The sequence below is a fragment of the Oryctolagus cuniculus genome, chromosome 1 (genome assembly GCF_964237555.1).
Source record: "Oryctolagus cuniculus chromosome 1, mOryCun1.1, whole genome shotgun sequence".
NCBI lineage: Eukaryota > Metazoa > Chordata > Mammalia > Lagomorpha > Leporidae > Oryctolagus > Oryctolagus cuniculus.
The window spans coordinates 161,050,036-161,070,830 of record NC_091432.1 but is presented as its reverse complement, the minus strand read 5'-3'; the positions used below and the strand labels follow the sequence as shown (position 1 = coordinate 161,070,830).

Below are 20,795 nucleotides of genomic sequence, written 5' to 3'. Positions count from 1 at the left end.
TTGGGACTGTCTGATGTCTCTCTCATGGTTAGACTGAGATGGCTATGAGCTTGGGAGAGGAAGACACAGCATGAAAACCTGTTTTCACAACATCTTATGAAAGGTACGTGGCACTGACAATGCTTATCACTGGTGCTAACCTTGCTGGCTGGTTGATGTAGCCCTGGAAAACCACTCCACTGTCCTCGCTGTGTTCTGTAGGAGGCAATGGGAGGGAGCCGAGGGGGAGCGTGTCTAGAAATTGTTTGCAGCTCTTCTGCATGGGAGATTAGGAGAATTATAGTTCATTTTAGAGACGTTAACAGTGTTCTGGAGTGATTGCACTGTCTTATATTCACAGAAGCCATGTCCAAGAGTCCACGTCCTCCTCATCCTCACTAACGCTTGATATTACCAGTCTCTAGATTGTAACCATTTTACTCAGTGTGAAACGGTATTTCATTGGGGTTTTAATTAACATTAGTGATGAATAATCATGTTGAGCACATTTTGCTGTGCTTGCTGTCCATTTCTGTATCTTTTTAAATGAAATATTTGTTCAAGCTGACGCTGTGGCTCACTTGGCTAATCCTCCGCCTGCAGCGCCAGCACTCCGGGTTCTAGTCCCTGTTAGGGCGCCGGTTCTGTCCCAGTTGCCCCTCTTCCAGGCCAGCTCTCTGCTATGGCCCGGGAGTGCAATGGAGGATGGCCCAAGTGCCTGGGCCCTGTACCCGCATGGGAGACCAGGAGGAAGCACCTGGTTGCTGGCTTCAGATTGGCGCAGCGCACTGGCCGTGGCAGCCATTTTGGGGGGTGAACCAACAGAAGGAAGACCTTTCTCTCTCTCTCTCTCTCTCTCTCTCTCTCTCTCACTGTCTAACTCTGCCTGTCAAAAAAAGAAAAAAGGCCGGCACCACGGCTCACTAGGCTAATCCTCTGCCTTGCGGTGCTGGCACACCGGGTCCTAGTCTCGGTCGGGGTGCCAGATTCTGTCCTGGTTGCCCCTCTTCCAGGCCAGCTCTCTGCTGTGGCTCGGGAGGGCAGTGGAGGATGGCCCAAGTGCTTGGGCCCTGCACCCCATGGGAGACCAGGATAAGTACCTGGCTCCTGCCATCAGATCATCACAGTGTGCCGGCCGCAGCGCGCCGGCCGTGGCGGCCATTGGAGGGTGAACCAACGGCAAAGGAAGACCTTTCTCTCTGTCTCTCTCTCTCACTGTCCACTCTGCCTGTCAAAAAAAATTAAGAAAAAAAGAAATATTTGTTCAAGTCTTTTGTCTAAAAATTAAAAAAAATTTAGAGGCAAAGAAAAAGGTGTAGGGTATGTTTTGTGTGTGTGTGTGTGTGTAGGGGGAGGAATAAAGGAAGGGGGAAAGAAGAAGAGACAGAGAAACCAGTTTCTGTCTGCTGGCTCACTCACCACAGGCCCTCAAGGCCAAGGCTGGGCCAGACTGAAGCCAGGAGCCAGGAACTCAGTCCAGGTCTCCAACATGCGTGGCAGGAACCCAATCACTTGAGCCATCACCTGCAGCTTCCCAGGGTGTGCATCAGCAGTGTGGAATCAGGATTGGAGCTAGAATTTGATTGCAGGCCCTCTGATACGGGATCCAGGTGTCACAACAGGCATTTAGTCATTACAGCAATGCTGCCCCTGTGAAAACTTTTAATTGGGTTTTTGTTTGTTGTTTTATTCTTGAATAATTTGTTTATGTTAGGTACAGATTCTTGTCCAATACATGCATGAAAAATGGCTCATGTACTGATTTTATTAAGTTGTTTTTGATGAACTGGACTGAAGATTTTTGGTGAAGAAATTTGGGGCCCAGTGTGGGGACTAATGGACCCTGACCCATTCTGTGTCTGATACTGCTCATTTTTTTATTATGATTATGGATGAGTTGACAGCCATAAAGTCCATGCCATGCTTTCTTTTCAAGGCATCTCATATCATACTAACAGAAAATCCAGAGACGTTCAAGGCTTTTCCATGGTAACAGCGATTGTGTTGTTGGCCATGAAGCCTCCAAGTGTAAGACACTGAAGAGCAGCTTCCAGTGTGTAGAAGAAGCCCACGTGGGCAGAACAGGCTTTGTACTTTGCCAAGATGCCTTCTTGTTTTCCAAAGCTTGGGCACAATCATGAATGATACAAAGTGGGGGGCGGGGGGACAAAGCTCTGTGCCGCTCAAGTCGAGTCCTGTGGACGCAGGAGGAAGGCAGCCTGGGCAACAGCAGCAGTGCTGCCAGCATTTCCCCAGAGGTTTGATGACAGGGTGTGTTCAAGTGAACAATAAAAGGAGAGAAGCCAGGCTTCTGTTGGACAGGAAGAAGGAATTCCCCTTAGGAAAACTGGCATCATGTGCTATTAAATATCAGCTCATAAAATGGGCCTGGGACATGCGTTTGAGCTTGACTTAGAATAACCACCACGGTTGCACAGCAAGTTTTCACCATTAAAGTTCCATTGTGGATTCATTTGCCGGCAGCTCCAACTTAACCACCTGAAATGATGCCTGGTTCCAACGTTGGTAATCATTGGCCCTCATGATTTTTATTTGTTTTTGTATTTACAATAAAGTTCTGTTTTCACCACCACAATTCTCAAGTCAAAAAACCCCTGTAGGCTGTCATTTGTACTAAGTAAACATTAGCTTTCTGATTGGCATCTGTTGATTCTTATTTATTTGGAATAATGTGAACGTACTTCAAAAATTCTTGGAAAAATGTTTTGATTCTGTTTTCCGCGGTATTTTGAAGTGCCTGAGTGTTTGTAATTTTTAACTCTGGAGGAGAGTACATAGAAGACCATTGTGTACATATTCTTTAGTTCCTGAAGAAGAGGAAAGACCCACCTTTATTTTCTCTTATGTGCTGTGATTTCTGGCTGTTAATGACTCCAAGTTCCCTGGTTTTCATGGGTTCCTAGCTTACACCTGGAGTTCTTTGTCCACTTACTGTTACTCAGCCAACAAAACTCAGGCAAAGTAAGACTGGCTCAAGGAGGAAGTGGCCAGGGCTTAGTGTAATATGTGGGTAAAAGGTAAAGCATAAGAACTATTTGCTTGCCGGCACCGCAGCTCACTAGGCTAATCCTCCGCCTTGCGGCACCGGCACACCGGGTTCTAGTCCCGGTCAGGGCACCGGATTCTGTCCCAGTTGCCCCTCTTCCAGGCCAGCTCTCTGCTGTGGCCAGGGAGTGCAGTGGAGGATGGCCCATGTACTTGGGTCCTGCACCCCATGAGGGACCAGGAGAAGTACCTGGCTCCTGCCATTGGATCAGCACGGTGTGCCGGCCGCAGTGCACTGGCCGTGGCGGCCATTGTGGGGTGAACAAACGGCAAAGGAAGACCTTTTTCACTGTCTCTCTCTCTCTCACTGTCCACTCTGCCTGTCAAAAAATAAAAAAATAAAATGAAATAAAAAAAAAACTATTTGCAAAAAGGAAAAAAAAATAAGTACTTGAGATTATTGAGAAGACTTAAGAGCCTGTGGCGTTCATCAGCATGGTTTAATAATTCTAAACGTGCAAAGAATGTTTGTACGTGAAAAACATGGTTATCACTTTAGAAAAGATTTTCCTCTTGGAAAAACATCTGAGTTCATGTTCCAATGGAGCTGGCTCTGCCCTGGGCTCTCGTTCTTTGCTAACGCCCATCTCTTGCCATTGCAGGTAAACCTCTTTGTGCTGCTCTCCGTGGTTTGTGTGCTCCTGAATCTTGCTGGGTTTATCCTCGGCTGCCAAGGGGCCCAGTTCGTGTCCAGCGTGCCCAGGTGTGACCTGGTAAGCATCCCAAAGCAACTCTGTGCAGCATGGCGTGGACCTTGGCCTGCCTGGCCTCCCTGGCAGGACTCAGAACCCCTACATACAGCTCTGGTCCTGAGACCCAGCTCCAGCTGGGAGAAACGCCAGAGGGAGACTAAACAGCAGAGCCACCTGCTACTTTGTTTCACTCAGTTGTCAATTATTTTTGCAGAGGCAGGGAGCAGCCAGTATAACCCCAGAGCTACAGGAATAGAATGTGTCACTAGTTAGCTTGGATGGATAGAATGTGTCACTGTTAGCGTGGGTGGATTGGGTGTCCAGTGTCCATCTCTGTCTGCCCTCATCTAAAGAGGAAAAGGTATTTTGTCAGAATACGGGTCCACAGTCCTTTACTTGGAAATTTTGGGGGGCAGGTATATGTCTGCATGTAGAGCTTTTCTAAAGCTACCAGAAGATACATGCGGCACAGGTACTATTTATTACATCTGGGGTAGCAGGTTTCACCCGGGACTTGTGGTTTTCAGAGCTTTTTGGTTAAGAGGTGGTGGACCTGCACGGTCTCTGAATATTTAGTCACTGTGGCACCATGTGCATGACGTAACACTGAACAACTGAACCATCATCATGGTGTACCATTCGGCAGTGGGAAGTCCACTCATGTTACCATGCGTCCAGACTGGGAACTCCTCTTCTTGCATAAGTGAAACTTTGTGAGCATTCGTTCCCAAATCCCCTCCACTCTCCTCTCCCCTAGCTCCTGGTCTCCACCATTCTGCTTCCTGTTTTTGTGAATTGGATTTCTTGTATGATTTTTCCTATGAGTTGAATACTTTGTATAAATGGAATTGTGCAGTATTTGCCTTCTTGTCTCTGACTTGCTTCACCTAGCATAGGGTCCTGTAGCATCAGTCAGCATTTCCTTCCACTTTAAAAGCTTTGTCATACTCTGTGGTGTGTTCGGTTTATCCACTCATCCATCAGTGGACACTGGGGTGTTTGCTCCTCTTGGCTGTTGTGAACACGCTGCTGTGAACATTAGTGTCCAGATCTGTCTTCCAGGCCTTCCTCTGAACTTTTTGAAAAGATGTTTCAGTAACAGATGTTACTCTGTGTGGCACAAAGCAAAGGAAGTGGACTCTTGAGTTGTGACATGGTGGTTAAAGCCACCGCCTGCAATGCCCACATCCTATACATGAGTGCCAGTTCAAGTCCTCACCACTCCACTTGCCATTCACCTTCCTGCTCATGCATCCTGGGAGGCAGCAGGTGATGGCTGAAGTGTGTAGGTCCTTGCCACCCACGTGGGAGACCCAGATGGAATTCCAGGCCCTTGTACTTTGGCCTGGCCCAGCCCTGGCTGTTGTGAGTATTTGGGGAGTGAGGCAGCAGATAGAGGATCTCTGTCTCTGTTTTTTGTTCGCTCTGCTTTTCAAGTAGACGAAAATAAAATAAACAAACATTGGAAAAAAAAAAAAAAGGAGGAATTGGACTCTTTGGAAGTTGTAGTAAATCTCACCTGTTTGGAACTGGTTCCTCGGCCACCTCATCCTCAGAAATCCATAGGATGCAAGCAGAGAAGATGGCTACATCTCTACAAGACTTTGATAGACATCCTTGGAGACACCTGTGACCTCAAGAGGGACAGCTCCTCAGGGACGGATTGAAAGCGTATTGCTCATGGTGCGGTTCTTTAAGCAGACTTTTGCCATCCCATTGCTTATGAACCCGAGGTTACGAGACCCCCGCATCTCCATGAGTTGCCCTCCTGCCCGCCTTCACTGGAGCAGCTCACACTGCTTGTGGCTGAGCCCGCGCATTATTGCCCAGCTCCTGCCCCACTCTCTTATTTCCAACAATGGGACTCTTCCCCTAGAATTCCTTTCCTCACTTCTCTTTCAGAGGCTACAAGTCAGTTAAAGCCTGACCCCAAGACGGTCTTCTTCAGGAGTTAGCCTCCAATGCCCACAGAGAGAATTTTCCAGAATATTCTCTATATACCTCTCTTAGGCATTTACCGCTTTCCTCTTTTTTTTTTTTTTTTAAGATTTATTTATTTATTTGAAAGAGTTACACAGAGAGAGAAGGAGAGGCAGAGAGACAGAGAGAGAGATCTGCCATCCACTGGTTCATTCCCCAACTAGCTGCAACGGCCAAAGCTGGATAGGAAGTGGAGCAGCAGGGACTTGAACCAGTGCCCAAATGGGATGCCAGCCCTGCAGGCGGTGGTTTAATCTACTATGCCACAGTGTACCCCACCCCTTTCCTCTTAGACTTACGCATGTCTTCCTTCTCTCCTTTGCCTGTGGCCTCCTTGAGGACAGCATCCACTTCTCTGTTGTCTTGGGAACTTCCAACAACTTCTCATGTAGTCCTTATGTACAGAGTTTCCAGAAAAAAAATTGGAGAAAGCTGGAGTTTCTTTTCTACTTCTTTAATGATTTATTTTATTTGTAAAGCAGAGTTAGAGAGAGAGAGAGAGAGGTTTTCCATCCCTGGTTCACTCTCTAAATGGCTACAATGTCCGGGGCTGGGCCAGGTAGAAGCCAGGAGCCTGGAACGCCATCCGGGTCTCCCATATGGGTGGCAGGGGCCCAAGTACTTGGACCATCTTCTGCTGCCTTCCCAGACACATTAGCAAGGAGCTAGATCAGAAGCAGAGCAGCCAGCACTCAAACCAGTGCCCACACGCAATGCCAGCATTACACGCAGTGGCTTAGCCCACTGCACCACAGTGCCAGTCCCAACAGCTGGATTTTCCCATTACTAACCACACAGCAAAGAAAAAAAGAAGAGGCAAAGAGAAAAAGACAAATGCTGGAAGTGAGAAGGTGTTGACATGCGAAAAGGTGACTGGCCAAAATTGTAGCATGTGCCAGCATTTCCCAGCTTTTTAAGACCGAGAAATATTCTTTCATGTGTAAATGACATTTTACTCATCCATTCATGTTGGATGGACATTTGGGCTGGTTCTACTCCTTGGTTGTAGTGAATAATACATTAACAAATGTGGTGTGTAAAGATCTTTCAAGGTCCTGGTTTCAGTTCTTTTAGATATATACTTGGAAGTGGGTTGTTGGATCACATGGTCGTTCTAGTTCGGATATTTTGAGGGACCTCCTCACTGTTTTCTAAAGTGGCTGCATCATTTTGCATTCCTACCAGCAGTGCACGGGGTTCTAGCATCCTCACAGCCTTGCAGACTTTTTTTTTCTTTCTGTTTTTTTGGATAGGGGCCATCCCAATGGGTGTGAGCTGACATCTCTTCGCAGGTTTGATTTGCACTTCTTTAGTGTGTTGTGCATTTGTCCACATGTGAATGGGACATTTATATGTCTTTTTTGGAACCTCTCAGTTTTTAATAGTTTTCATTTTGTTGTTATCAGGATTAGGATTTCTTTTATATAGTCTACATTTTAACCCTTTATCAGATATGAGAGTACTTTACAAGTCTGTGTGAAAATAGAATTAATAGATAAGTTTATTTTGGTGCAAAAATTTTTGAAGTCCATGGGTAGATTTTTTTTCTAACTTGCCACACACATTCCCACCATCTTTTTGAAAACCCTTCATATATGGTTTATGTTGAGTCTGTTTTTAAATACAATTTTTTCCTACCATAAAATCATTCTGTGTTTATTTCTGATTATATTATTGTGAAAGGTTAGGCAAGTTGTGAAAATACAGGACAGAACTCATAAATTATTTGAACTCTCACTGTTGTAGAATAGCACATTTCACTTTTTGGCCATGTTTTGTGCATCTCTATATGCAAAAAAGCGCACACAGTCTCGCATCCATTGTTACAGTTGTTTTCCATAGGGAGGCCACTGACATGTGAAGACTGGGGCGGGGGATGCTGTACTCCCCACTTCTCTCCACCCACAGCAATCCCCCCACATCTGTGGTGTGGCAAGATGGTGAGTTTCCTTTCATGTTTTGATGCTCAAATAATGTAATGTGAATATGTGTGGGGTGTTGTTCATGATTCATTTCCCAAGGATGAGATGCATCAGGGGCTCTTCCCTGCATCTTTTCTCGTGTAGGGATATATCACATAACGATATAAGTGAGTTGTCTTAAAGATATGTTAGATACCGATCAAATAATCCCTTTTTTCTTTTAGCAAGGTGGTTCTGTGTTTTGCTGTCTGTTGTGGCTTGGGTTTTGGCTGCCATGAATTATCCTCAGTAGATGTGGCCTAGGTTCCTGGGACAAGGGACTGTTCCTAGCCGTGTGTCTTTTTCTCTGGTTGTCTCATTTATTATTAGAAAGTCAACCATGTATCCTCGATCCATTTTGTAAGTGAGGTAAAACTTAAAAAATGGGCACAGGTCCTTAGGGTGCAGTTCACTGAATTTTGACTGTTGGCATACACTCATCTTGACAACGGTACGCACTTACATTACTCTCCGGACAAGATCTAGAATATTTTTGTTGCCCTGGACAGTTCTTTGCTTTCCCGTTTCAGGCAGTCTCTACTCTCTGACGCACAGCTTCAGTTCCTGTTTCTTTCAGGACAAGTTCATGTAGCCTGTTCTTGAACTTCCCATGAACAGAGTCATACAGTGTGCAGTGTGGTCCTGGTGGGATCTGACTCATGTTGCCCAGCCTGTGGTTTTTGAGTTTCACTCCTGCTTTGGATCCTATCAGTTGCTTGCCTTTTTTTTTTTTTTTTTTTTTTTTTGCCAAAGCAGTATTTCATTGCATGGAGCACTCCAGTGTGTTTAATCTCTTCATGCGTTGATGGACGCTTGGGTGATTTCCAGTTTGAGGGTTTTATGAACAAAGCTGCTGTGAACATTACTGTGTAGGTTGTGGGGGGAGCTGTTTCCATTTCTCTTGAGTAAGTAGCTAAGCAAAGAATTGTAGGGTCAGGTGGTAAATGTATTTATAAGAAGCTTCTAAATAGTTTTCCTAAGTAGTTGGGGAAGTATATTTCATTTACAATGGCTAGCCAGTTCCTTTATTAAATGGCTTCACCTCGCATTCCTGCTAGTAACTCTCCAGGGCTCCACCAGCAATGAGTGCTTCTCTAACTTTTTGCCAGCCTGGTGGCACTAATGTGAGAGCTCATTGCTACTTTAATTTGCAGCTTCCTGGTCGCTATTTTTTTTTTTAAATCCAAGGTTGCTTGATTTAATTAATTAAGAGAGGTAGGCAGACAGAGAGAAGGTGAGAGAGCACGTCCCATGCTCTGGGTCACTCTCCAAATGTGCACTATGCCCGGGACTAAGCAAGACTGAGGCCAGAAGTCAAGAGCTAATCCAGGTCTCCCGTGGGAGTGGCGAGAACCCAATCACTTGAGCCATCACCTGCTGCCTCCTCGGGATCTGCATGGCACCACAGCCACCCCGCTCCAGAAACTTTTAATATGGAGATAGGGTTAAGAACCACAGTGTTGGAGGCAGCACTATGGCATGGCGGGTAAAGCCACTGCCTGTGGCGCTGGCATCCCATATGGGTACCAGTTTGTATCCTGGCTGCTCCACTTCTGATGCAGCTCCCTTGCTAATGCTCCTGGGAAAGCAGTGGAAGATGGCTCAGGCTGGGTCTCCTAGCTTGGGTCCCTGCACCCATGTGGGAGACCTGGAAAAGACTCCTGCCTCCTGGCTTCAGCCTTGCCGCTGTGGCCATGTGGGGAGTGAACCGGCAGAAGGAGGCTCTCTCCTTCTCTCTCTGTAACTCTGCCTTACAAAATAAAAAGAGCCACAATGTTGGAGAATGATGGGAGGAAGGGGTGGTTCTGACAGCTTCAGGTAATAAAGGCAGGTGTTTACTAGTTAGAATTGGGGAGACTGCTACAGGTCTGTTTGTGGGTAGGTTAAAGAGATTGAAGAGAAGTTAGAATTGTCTGTAGAGATAGTGGGCAGAGACGGGACTAAGAATGGAGGTGGCGGTATTAGATTTTGCAAGGATCAGGAACAGGAGAAATAAGGAGCACAAAGTGCATCTTGGCTTTGAGTCCTTGGCCCAGAGCCTCAGGGCTTCCTTGTAGCAGGTGGACTCAGGAATTAATATTCATTTCGTGGTTAAGCTTTCACACAACTCTATTTATTTTTTTAAAAAGATTTATTTATTATTTGAAAGGCAGAGTCACAGAGAGGCAGTGGCAGAGAGAGAGAGATAGAAAAAGAGAGAGAGAGAAAGAGAGATCTTCTACCTACTGTTCACTGTGTTAATGACTGGAACAACCAGGGCTGGGCCAGGCCAAAGCCAGGAGCCAGGAGCTTATTCTGGGTCTCCCATGTAGGTGGCGGGGGCCCAAGGACTTGGGACAGCTTCTACTGCTCTCCCAGGCCATAGCAAAGAGCTGGATCAGAAGTGGAGCAGCTGGAATGCTAACCGGTGCTCATATGTGATGCCAGCACTGCAGGCAGTGGCTTTATCCGCTACACCACAGTGCTGGCCCCTACACTCTTATTTAAAGGGCTTGACTATTAGCCACCTGGCAAGTGTTGCCATTCAGACCAGCACCCCCTAAAGGTTCCAGATAGCCGATGTTTCCACTGACCTGGGGGTCTGCTGGTCTGTGAATAACACAGGCATGTGTGCAGCCCGCCCAGGCCAGGTTTCTCAGATAGCTGAACACCTTGCTTGGGAAGCGAGCACTTGGTAAGGTGACACCTGTTATGTTCTGAGGGAGGTGGAGTCCTCAGGTCTGGTCTTGAGATTTGCACCAAGGATAAGAAACAGACATTGCACTGCTTCTACTGAGGAGTGCCGCTGGTGTTCAAACAGGAACTTCTCCACCGGAGGCTTAAAGGAGGAAGCCCTGTGGGATTGATAGCCCCTGCTGAATTCAGCCCAGTGAAAGAGCTGGTATTGACTGTGGAAGAGGGACAGAGAGATAGCCAGTGGTCCCTGAGAGGACAGAAAAGGAGATCAAGTTCTCGTGTGGCCTAAAGCAAGCTTGACTCAGTGGCCCCAGGAATAGGTGCTAAGGCTAGTGTAGATACGTAAGGGTAGCAGGCTGGGTCTTCAGAAACATGAGACCATGGAAGAAAGCTGCTTACCCACCTAGCCCTATGCTGTTGTGTGTGTGGTTAGGGATTTAGGTGGGGGAGGCACTGCTGGGATACCTCCTCCATAGACCACCCAGGGAAGGGAAGAAACCACATGGGCGTGAGCTGATAGAGATTATAGAGCCCATTGAGTAGCCACAGTCATAATTCCTTGTACCAGGAGCAGATTTCTTATCGAAATGTGATAATGCCTATCAAATAAGCAGAGTTCACATCAAGATGTGATAATGCATCCTTTTCAGTGTGATTGCAGATAAAGAATAAAAAATGTTAGAATCCAGGGAGCCCTGTAAGTGGCAGAAGGAGTGTGTGTGAGACAGAAACTCACAGGAGTGGTTGTTCGAGGAGGCTGGGAGCTGCGGGCAAGGGGAGGGGCATGAGGGAGTATTCTTGGTGATGGCAATGTCCTCTCTGGTGATCGGGTTTGGGTTACACAGACTGTGTGTTGCTCAGAATTCCTTGAATGGCACATTGAATATTTGCATATATAAATTTTATGGGTGTATATACATTCCACCTCAAAAGAAAAAGCTAACGAGTGTCCTGCCCAAATGTTACATAATCTGATAATGGAGGTTTTTTTTTTTTTTTTTTTTTTTTTTTACATAGCTTCCTGGTAACTTGGGTCGTAAAGAATGACGTTTTCTTCTAGTTTGGAAAATGCCATGAAGTCTGTTATTCTAACTAGAGGTTAAAAATCTTAATCCAACAAGTACCACTCCCACCCCTTGCCATTTAACAAGTAATGAATAGTAGATGTTTCCTTATTCTTCCAGATTGATGATGAGTCCTTTAACGAGTGAAGTCAGAGTTACCTAATTAATTTAACAATTAGTGAAAAAGGGATAGCCTCTCCTTTATGCGAAACAGAGTGGCCAACTTCAATAGCCCAGGTTGCAAAGCAAGTAAGATGGACCTCTGCCCTCAAGTTAGGAGTCTTGGGCACCAGAATCAGTGTTGTGTGCCTCTCTACCTAGCAAGAAAAATTTGAAAAGTGACCCGAAGTTTGCAAAGTATCTCACTAAACATACACAAGGTTACTCATTCATTATTACTTAAAATAAAGTAACAAGAATCTATGACTACGTTGAAGATGTAAATTCAGAAATCTCACAAGGGTGGGGACCTTTTTATTCTGCCAAGGGCCATTTGGATATTTATAATGTCATTTTGGGGCCATACAAAATCATCAGCTTAAAAATTAGCCTGCTGTAGATTTATCAAATTGTGAGTGCTGCCAGTGGTTGCCAGACCCACAGGCCAGCCCTTGCCCACCCCAAAAAGCCTGCAGGGTTTGGGGAGGCTGGGTGCTTGCTTATAGACACTTGGTAGGTTGGACTTCCTCTGCTTTCTTGGAGATAGGTGGGGTTATGTGGTTGGGATGTGCAATGAAATTATGCGTTAAAATGATGAGCAGGGAAGCGTTATGCTGGGGGTACCAGGTTTAGCAAGTAAAATTATAGGACATCCAGTTAAATTTGAATTTCACATAAAAAGCTAATAATTTTTAGTACAAGCTTGGTTTATACAATGTTTAGAATGTACTTATATTTTGAAAACTAGCTCTTTACCTGAATTCAAATTCAACTAGGCATGCTGTATTTTATCTGCCAACCCTGTTCTGCGTGCCACTGTGCAGATGCCATGTGCTCGCTCTCTGCCTCTGTGGTACAACTCTCATGCCATCTTGCTGAGTCTACACTGGGGTGGTAGACACTCCATCAGATTGGCCCCCAAGGGGGATGGTGAGCAGGACCTCCTACTCACCTGCCGTGGACATGTGGCGTGGGTAAGGAATAACCTTTGTTAGCTGAGCCACTGCAATTCTGGGTTCAGTTATTCCTGCGGTAGACCCTATGCTGCAGTGACTGCTACAGGTGCTGCCTGATACGGAAGCCTACCATAACCCCTTCTGTAGGACTGGCGTTCTGGGGTGTAGATTTTTTTTTTCCCCTTCATAATTAAAAATTATTGTTTTGCCTTTTCCTCTTTAAGGTGGACTTAGGTGAAGGCAAGATTTGCTTCTGTTGTGAAGAATTTCAACCAGCCAAATGCACGGACAAAGAAAATGCCTTGAAACTCTTTCCAGTTCAGCCTTGCAGTGCTGTGCATCTTCTACTTAAGGTACCTCCCGCTGGACTCCAGCTCTCACCAGCAAATGCAGCGCAGAGCCCCAACCAAGGCACAGCCATCCGAAACTGACCTGCACTGCACGCAACCACACTGCCGAAAGCAGCCAAGAGCACCCCCCATTAGTGGCTCAGGGACAGGCCAGAGGGCAGGAGGAAGCACACGTGGCTGTGTGACTTACGTATGGCTAACTCTCTGTGTGCTCAAGAATCGTAAGACAGTGAAAAGTGACCAGAGCCCAAGTGTGCATGTGTATTCACACCCTTGTCCAGACCAGGGGCGCTTCAAGAAGTTCACAGAAAATCCAGGTTTTCTTTTAGTTCCACTTTCTGTGAACATATATAATTGTGCGTGTGCGCGTGCACACACACACGCACACACACGAAATAGTTTTTGCAAAACTTTGAAATTGCATGCTCACTTGTCATTGCTCTGATGCCCATTTGTTGGTTTCAGTGAGCCATGTGGGCTCCTCTGTGTGGCCTTTCTCCGATACACGGACTAAAGAGAGAGATGGGCCAGAAAATACAGGAGAAATTCTAGCACTTTAATCTCTTAATAGGCAACCCCTCTAGTAAGCTGGGGATTTAAAACTCAAACAAATGAGCACAGTTGAAGAGAAATATGTCATCAGCCTCATGTTCTGGCCGAGTGAGTGACAAAATCAAGCTGAGGAACCTGAATTATACACTCTTGGCTTTTCTTTATTTTATTTTTTATTTTTTTTTTTTTTTTTGTGGGGAGGAGGACTCTCTCAGCAGAGAGAGAGAGAGAAAGAGAGAGAGAGAGAGGAAGGGAGAGACCATTGAAAGCTGCCAGCTCTGGGTTCTATAGGACAGAAGCATGGCCTGCTTTCGTTGCCTTTGGAAGTTTTGGGAGCTGAGTCACCCCCAAACTCTGAGTCAGGACTTAGTTTGGGGAAAGCCCTGCTAAAGAGCCAGGGCAGAAACCCGTGGCATTCCTTGTTGCTATTTTAGGATGTGTGTTTAGAGGAGGAGGCCCTGTGTGCTCCCCGGCTGCCTGGCCCCTGCGGAGTCCTAGCACAGCTAGTGTGGCTCCTGAAATAGCTTCAGTGGCCAGCCTTTGAGCAGCCTGCCTTCTGTGGGAGGCCGGCCGCTGCTCTCCCTGGGGGCACCGGCTTCAGCAGCAGCCTCACTGTGCTCCGGGAGAGACCAGTTGTAGAGAATGTTCTGATGCTTCCAGCGAGAAACATGCACAGCCTCCCAACCTCTACATCATCTCTAGATTACTTCAAATACCCACGATAACACACGTGCTGTGTCAGTAGCGCTTACCTTGCACTGTTTAGGGAGTACTGACAAGAAGAAATCAAGTGCATGTTCAGCACAGGTGCATATACAAGCCAAATTCTGTCTGATTCCTTGGCGTGTGTTTTCTCATGAGAATCGTCTTATTGGGACAGTGTTACTAGACTGTCTGTCACAGCGCGGTCTGGTCTACACTGAAGGTCTCAGTGGCGCCCTTACTCCCTTCTCTAGAAAGTTCTCTTCGCCCTGTGTGCCTTGAACGCGCTGACCACCACCGTCTGCCTGGTGGCTGCCGCCCTACGCTACCTCCAGATCTTCGCCACCCGGAGATCCTGCATCGTGAGTCCCCGCGGGGGGTCTGAGGTGGGCCCCTGGGTGGCGCCCAGTGCTCTTCTGGGCGGTGAGCGCTGGGGACTAACCGGGTGCTTTGTGATCAGGATGAAGCCCAGATTTCCGCAGAGGAGCTGGAAGAACACGGGCGGATCCCAGACCCCGACGACTTCGTGCCGCCGGTGCCTCCGCCGTCCTATTTTGCTACATTTTACTCGTGTACTCCTCGGCTGAGCCGCAGGTATCCACCGACCCTCCCCCAGTGCCCCTGGGGGTGCTCTCCAAGCCCAAGCCCTGAGCGTTCCGGGACATCTGCAATGGAGGGGGTGGTTTTCCAGGGTTTGCTGCCCTCTTTGCCTCATTCTCTCTTTTGTCTGATAAAGCAGATGAATCCAAGAGAAGTCAAACCTTGACCTAAAGATAGGCTTTTCCACTTTCAGTTAGCTACTTAGGGAAAAGCGACACCCGGGGAGATAAGGGCTGTAATTTGACATGATTGAGAGTCGCTGTTGCCCTGGAAACGCTCCCCATCAGGCCAAATCGATGTTTCATTATAACACTGTCGGCAGCTCTGAGCAGTCCTGACATTCTTCCCAGCCATTAAGAAATGATTAATTATTCATTCCATCTTCCTCGGTGAGGAAAAATAGGCACCGTGCTTATTTTCTTTTTCAAATTCTAGCTCAGCATTGGTTTCTTACATCTGAGGAAGTAGTATTTGTAGAATGAACTATCACAGGAGTTCATCTGGTCGTTGGTGACATCTGGAATCAAAGCTCTCTAAAGTGTGACTTCATTTATTCATGCAACAGACATCATCACTCCTCTGCTGCTTCCTGCTGGCTGTGCTGGGTCATTGAAATTCAAAGTTAGACCTGCTTCCTCCCCTCCGAAGAGGAAGCACACCGGCTTGATCCGGGAAGGATCAGGGAAGCGCTCAAAAGAGGGATTCTGGGTGCAGAGAGGAGGTCTCCCTAAACTGAACTAGTGAGGTGTGTCAGTCAGTCAGGGATGACTTCCTGTAAGAAGTGACAATAAGCTGAGTGTCAAGGGTGAGCAGTCTTATATTTGAGCTTCCAAAAGAAAATCTCTGAGTTCCACAGAGAGACTAGCATCTTTTACTGAGAGGGCCAGAGATGTCTGTTTTTTTGTCCCTGTTTGGTGCCAGTTGAGGGCTTTGGGGAGCAGTTTTCCTGAGTTTGGGGCAGGTGTGTGTGACTTGGAGATGGAACTCACCCAGATGCCATTAGCATTCCTTCCACCTGTCTCTCGAGTCAACAGGAGCCCCCCCACCCCGTTCCCCCTGCTGCATCCCCTCCCTGCCCTCCAGCCCAGGCAGGAGCCCGAGGATGCTCAGCTGACTCAGCTGGGGGGACAGATGGCACAGGGCAGGCCCATGGGACAGCTCAGCCTCTCTGTCGTGCAGGGAGGGACCTCCTGGAATCCCAGAGCTTCTGGGGCCAGGAGGGCTCCCTGGTGTTTCAGGAAACCAGCCAAGGGTTAGGGAGGCCAAGGAGACTTCAAGGAGACCTGCCTCTCCTCTCTGCACCTTGTGCGGCCTGCAGAGGGTGTCCCAGACTGGCCGGTAGGTTGTTGTTGGGGAGAGAAACACCCTCTTCACACTGAACTCCTTGGCTCGCTGAGGCTGTGGCTGGGCATCTGGTTGACCTCAGAGGAGGCCCAGATTCCGTTTCCTGCTGCCGCAGAAAGGGAAAGTGACTCATGTGGGTTTCGGAGCGCAGCCCATCGCGCACACTCCCTGACCTTGCTTTCTCCTCTCTTTCTGTTCTCTTCGCTGCTCCACCGGAATCCTGCTCTTTCCGTGGCTCGCTCCACTCTCAGAGGACCTGGGTGCCTCCTGGGGTTCGTCCCGGTGAGCCCTGGGACAGCCCCTGGGCGACAGCAGACAAACCTTTTCTACCTAGATCTCTCCAGAAGGCAGGCAAGGGGCGGGGGTGCCCGCAAAACGCCCCTGTGCCGGGTCTGTGGCGCCAGCCTGGAGCCCCAGGAGCGAGCACCCCATAGTGTTAGGGTGCAGCCCACCTTCCTTCTTCAGAGAGCTACGCTTACTCACTTTGGATGCATAGTCCATTAAGATGTTTCTAGATTGGACCGCCTTGGCCAGCCTCACGACAAGTTGACCTTACAGCCACTGGCCGTGAACACCAGTTGGTGGGTGGCTAGGCGAACGTCTTCCTACTGCTTTCACCCATAGTTGCCATTGAGTTTTCATAGGCAGAGGCTCTGCATTTCCTGTGAGCTACCCTGACCTCCCAGAAGAGGTTTATTTATTGAACTTCTATAAATACAGCCGCTCCTAGCATGGGTATCTCCTTGAGGAAGGGCTTCTCAAGTTACTGTCAGAAACAGAAGTCTGATTGCAGCAGAGGCTTCTCTCCTTTGTAAGCCCAGGACGGGGCGGCCCTCACCCCCTCCACTACTCCAGGGTGGCCCCGGGTCTAAGAAATTGGCCCGTGCCAGGAATCCAAAAGGCAGCAACTGTGTCTCCGTGTGCCTCCGGCCCGGGTACAGCAGAGAAGCCAGCAAAACCAGCAAAGGCTTCCTGGAGACTTGGTTGAGAGAGCCTAGGCTCTGGGGTCTCCTTGGGCAGGTTTCTTACCATTTCTGTGCCTGTCTCCCCATTCACCTGGTTGTGACATGACTGCTGGGAACATTGTTACAAGATAATGGACATACAGAACCTTTTACTGATAAAAGCTTAGACCATTGTCTTAGTCCATTTGTCCTGCTGTAGCAGGGTGCCACAGCTTGGGTAATTTACCAAGAACAGAAACTTATTCATCCCAGTTCTGGAGACTGAGAAGTTCAAGGTCAAGTTCAAGGTCAAGGTGCCAATATTGGGTTTTCCAAGGCGGTGGTGCCTGATGGCTGAGTCCCCCAGAGGGAAGGAGCGTTGTGTGCTCCTGCGGCCGGAGATCAAAGGAGAACCTGCTCCCTGGAGCCCTGTTCACATGGCCTTAACCCATTCGTCAGGGCAGAGCCACGTGACCTAAACTCCTGCTGAAAACTCTACCTCCCGACGTAGTTGCATGGGGATTAGGTTTCCTACACGTGAGTCAGGGGGACACATTCAGATCCTTGCAACCATGCTCCCCCATCACTGGTTCACGATTCCACATGCTCTTGGTGTGCCTACTTCTCTCAGGAATATTTGCCCTTATCTTACCAGGCAGCAGAATTTTAAAGACTTCATTACTATAAAAAAAAAAAATCTGAGCAACTGTCCCAGATGGAACAGGGCTCAACTGCAGCCACCATGGCCCATTGTCTTTTTTTTTTTTTTAATTTGACAGGTAGAGTTATAGACAGTGAGAGAGAGAGACAGAGAGAAAGGTCTTCCTTCTGTTGGTTCACCCCCCAGATGGCCACTATGGCCGGAGCTACGCCGATCCGAGGCCAGGAGCCAGGTGCTTCCTCCTGGTCTCCCATGTGGGTGCAGGGCCCAAGCACTTGGGCCATCCTCCACTGCACTCCCAGGCCACAGCAGAGAGCTGGACTGAAAGAGGAGCAACTGGGACTAGAACCTGGTGCTCATATGGGGTGCCAGTGCCACAGGTGGAGGATTAACCTAGTGAGCCATGGCACCGGCCCCGTGGCCCATTGCCTTTTGTAGAACACTGACCACACTGAGACCTGGGCCCCACCACAGGCAGTGAGAGATGGTTCCTAGAGGGGAGGCCCAGGCCAATCTTGGGATTAGAACCTCCCAGAGGGGTTGGACTCCATGGCTAGGGTTGGGAGTGACAGGGGATCAGAGCAAAAGCCAGCAACTCACCAGTAAAATGAGAAGTTGCTTAATGGGAAAGACTCTCCTTGGTTGATGCTGAAGCAGCCTTGCTCACAGTGAGGCTCTTCTGGTCCTGGGGATGGCCACTGTGACGTCATTCCTTCTGCAGCCAGGTTGGAAAAAGCACCCCGTTTCCCCTGGAAGAGATTCTGCGATGGTTTAGGATCTGACATGGGACCTGTTCTTCCAAGCCTGTGGCCTTCAGCAAGGCCCAGGTCACCCCAGCTCGGGTGTAAGCTGGCAGGGTTATCCCACAGTCAGGCAGGCAGCGCTGGGGGTTTCACTCTCTAGCTAAGGCCCACAGCGGGGAAGCAATGCCTGTGTTGTTTGCTGAGGCTTGTTAAGTTTTGGAAGGCTGGTTCATGGGGGTTATGCTAATTAAAGGCTGCAGCCGGGCCCTTTGGAGGGGACAGAAGGAGCCCCTAGGTCGCTTTGGTTGAAACAAACTTTGTCAGTCATTGGTGAGCAGTCTCCAGTTAGGGCCAGAAGAGTGGCTTCTTGGAATCGCTCATGGCCTTGGTTGGAGGAAACCCATGGGCAAGTCCTGCTCTCAGAGTTGCTGTGGTTTGATGGGGTTTGTCCCTTCTAAACTCATGTTGCAGCCTGTGTGCTCTGGTGGTGCTGTGTGGAGGTGGGGCCTCTGGGGTGTGTGGGTCATTGGGAGGGGCCCCTGCCTTTCTTTTGGGGCTGGGTTCATCTGGCAGGCCTCGATCAGGTCCCCTGGAGAGCGCATTGTTACAGTGTGACACTGCCCCTGGTGCTGTGTCCTCCACATGTGGCCCCTCACTCTGCAGCCATTGTCACTCTTGCCAGATGCCACCATGATGCCCTTGAACTGCCAGCCTCCAGAACTGTGAGCCCAAATCACCTTCACTTCTTCGTAGATCCCTTGGTCCCAGGCATTCTGCTAAAGCAACAGAAGATGGACCAAGGTAGAGGAACAGATGTCTTTCAGGCTGTTCTTGCCAGGAGCCCCGCCCCATGACTGCCACTTCTCCTTGGATGGGAGGCTGCACTTGCTAGGTGTATGTTGTTGACCCAGAACCTTCTCCCTTCCCTTTCGGGTCAGGCAGGGAATGTGTGTGGTTCATGACCAGAGGAACGTACAGGAAAAGGGGGCAGAGCTTTCCTGCGTTTTCCTTCAGACTGCACAAGTCTCATTTTTTTTAAATCCCAGAATTCCAGAACTTTGTTGTTAGGAAGAAAGACCATCACAACTTTTTCAACTTTTTGCCTCCACCCATCAGACTTCAAATGAGCACAAAGAAGGAAATGAAGTGATCATAAATTCAGTCACCTGCATGCATCTGACCCCCAGAATCCGGCTTTTTATCAGGCTCTTTGAGTTTTTCCCTTTTTTGTATCTCAAGAACAGATGTTATACTTTTGCTATTATCTTATTTTTTTTTTCATTCTCTAATGCTCCATAGCCAGAATGAAGGTTTTCTGGATTTTTGTGTGTATTTTTTTGCAGTAATTATTTTAAATTTCATGTTTTTCATTATCTAGTTTCTTATTTTGTGGAATTATCCATGAACATTGGCAGGAAATCTTCCAGATTTAAAAAAAAATTTGCTTGAGGGTCTGTCACACATAGGACAACAAACAAACAAAAAACTCCCTCAAAAAACAACCCTTTCCCCCAGAAAATTATCTAAGAAGCAGTCAGGGGTCGTGGTGGAGGCAGTTTGGAAGTCTAAACGTCAGTAATTTGTAGATGATGAAGAATTGGTAAATATAGCAAATGTAAACAGTGAGCGATAAAGAATCCTCATGTATTCCCAGGCCCAGAATGGGAGAAGGAGAGGGGATGAGAGAGAAGAGGGGAGGAGGAGGCTGTGGGGAGAAACTCACTGACCCTAGAGAACAGCGGCTGCGGTTCTGGTTAAGGTAGCAGGGTATGGAGTGGGCTTCTCCCTGAGGTTCAGCTTCTCTGCACCCACATAGTTTGTTTCAGCTGTGAGACCTCTTCCCCTTGTTCATTCCACTCTTGGGTGTGCTTCTCCCTCTGTTGGTGGTGGTGGGGTTCCTGTTACAAATGAGTGCCAGCCTATTGGCCACCTGGGCTGGGTTCAGGAGCCAGCAGAGTACAGACCTGTGCTTCCCACCGCAGCCCCTGGCTTGCCCCTGCCCGCAGCCCTGTGGGTGAGAGCGCCCCCTGTCCACGGGGCGGGCCTGGCGGGCAGCTCCTGGGGGAGCTCCGTGGCTGCGCCTGCTGTCCCCGCCCCGGCTCCGAGCTGGGACGTGGTTCACTTCTTGCTTTATGTTAACTCACCTTTCAGGTATTTCTTTGGCAAACGGTGAGTCTGCCGTGTAAGGGACGAGAAACTGCTCAGGTACTACTGTAAGAAGCTGTCCTCGGTGTTGAGCAATTCACGTAATAGGAAATTAACCCCTTTGCAGTGTGGAATTCAGTGGCAGCACCATGCCTCCAACACCTCCATCTCATTCGTTTCCTCACTTCCAAGGAGACCCCTACCCAGTGGCAGTCACGCCC

The 20,795-nt window shown here is 48.3% G+C and overlaps 1 protein-coding gene across 2 annotated transcripts in view; it reads left to right on the top strand.

Annotated features, from left to right (window-relative positions):
- Positions 1-20,795, top strand: part of ENTREP1 (endosomal transmembrane epsin interactor 1) — a 79,460-nt gene that overhangs the window by 48,035 nt on the left and 10,630 nt on the right. For both annotated transcript variants that reach the window (XM_002708235.4, XM_051846407.2), the window contains 4 exons: positions 3,648-3,758; positions 12,758-12,886; positions 14,392-14,499; positions 14,598-14,731. In XM_002708235.4, the coding sequence (XP_002708281.3) occupies positions 3,648-3,758; positions 12,758-12,886; positions 14,392-14,499; positions 14,598-14,731 (482 nt within the window). The remainder of the gene's footprint in view (positions 1-3,647; positions 3,759-12,757; positions 12,887-14,391; positions 14,500-14,597; positions 14,732-20,795) is intronic.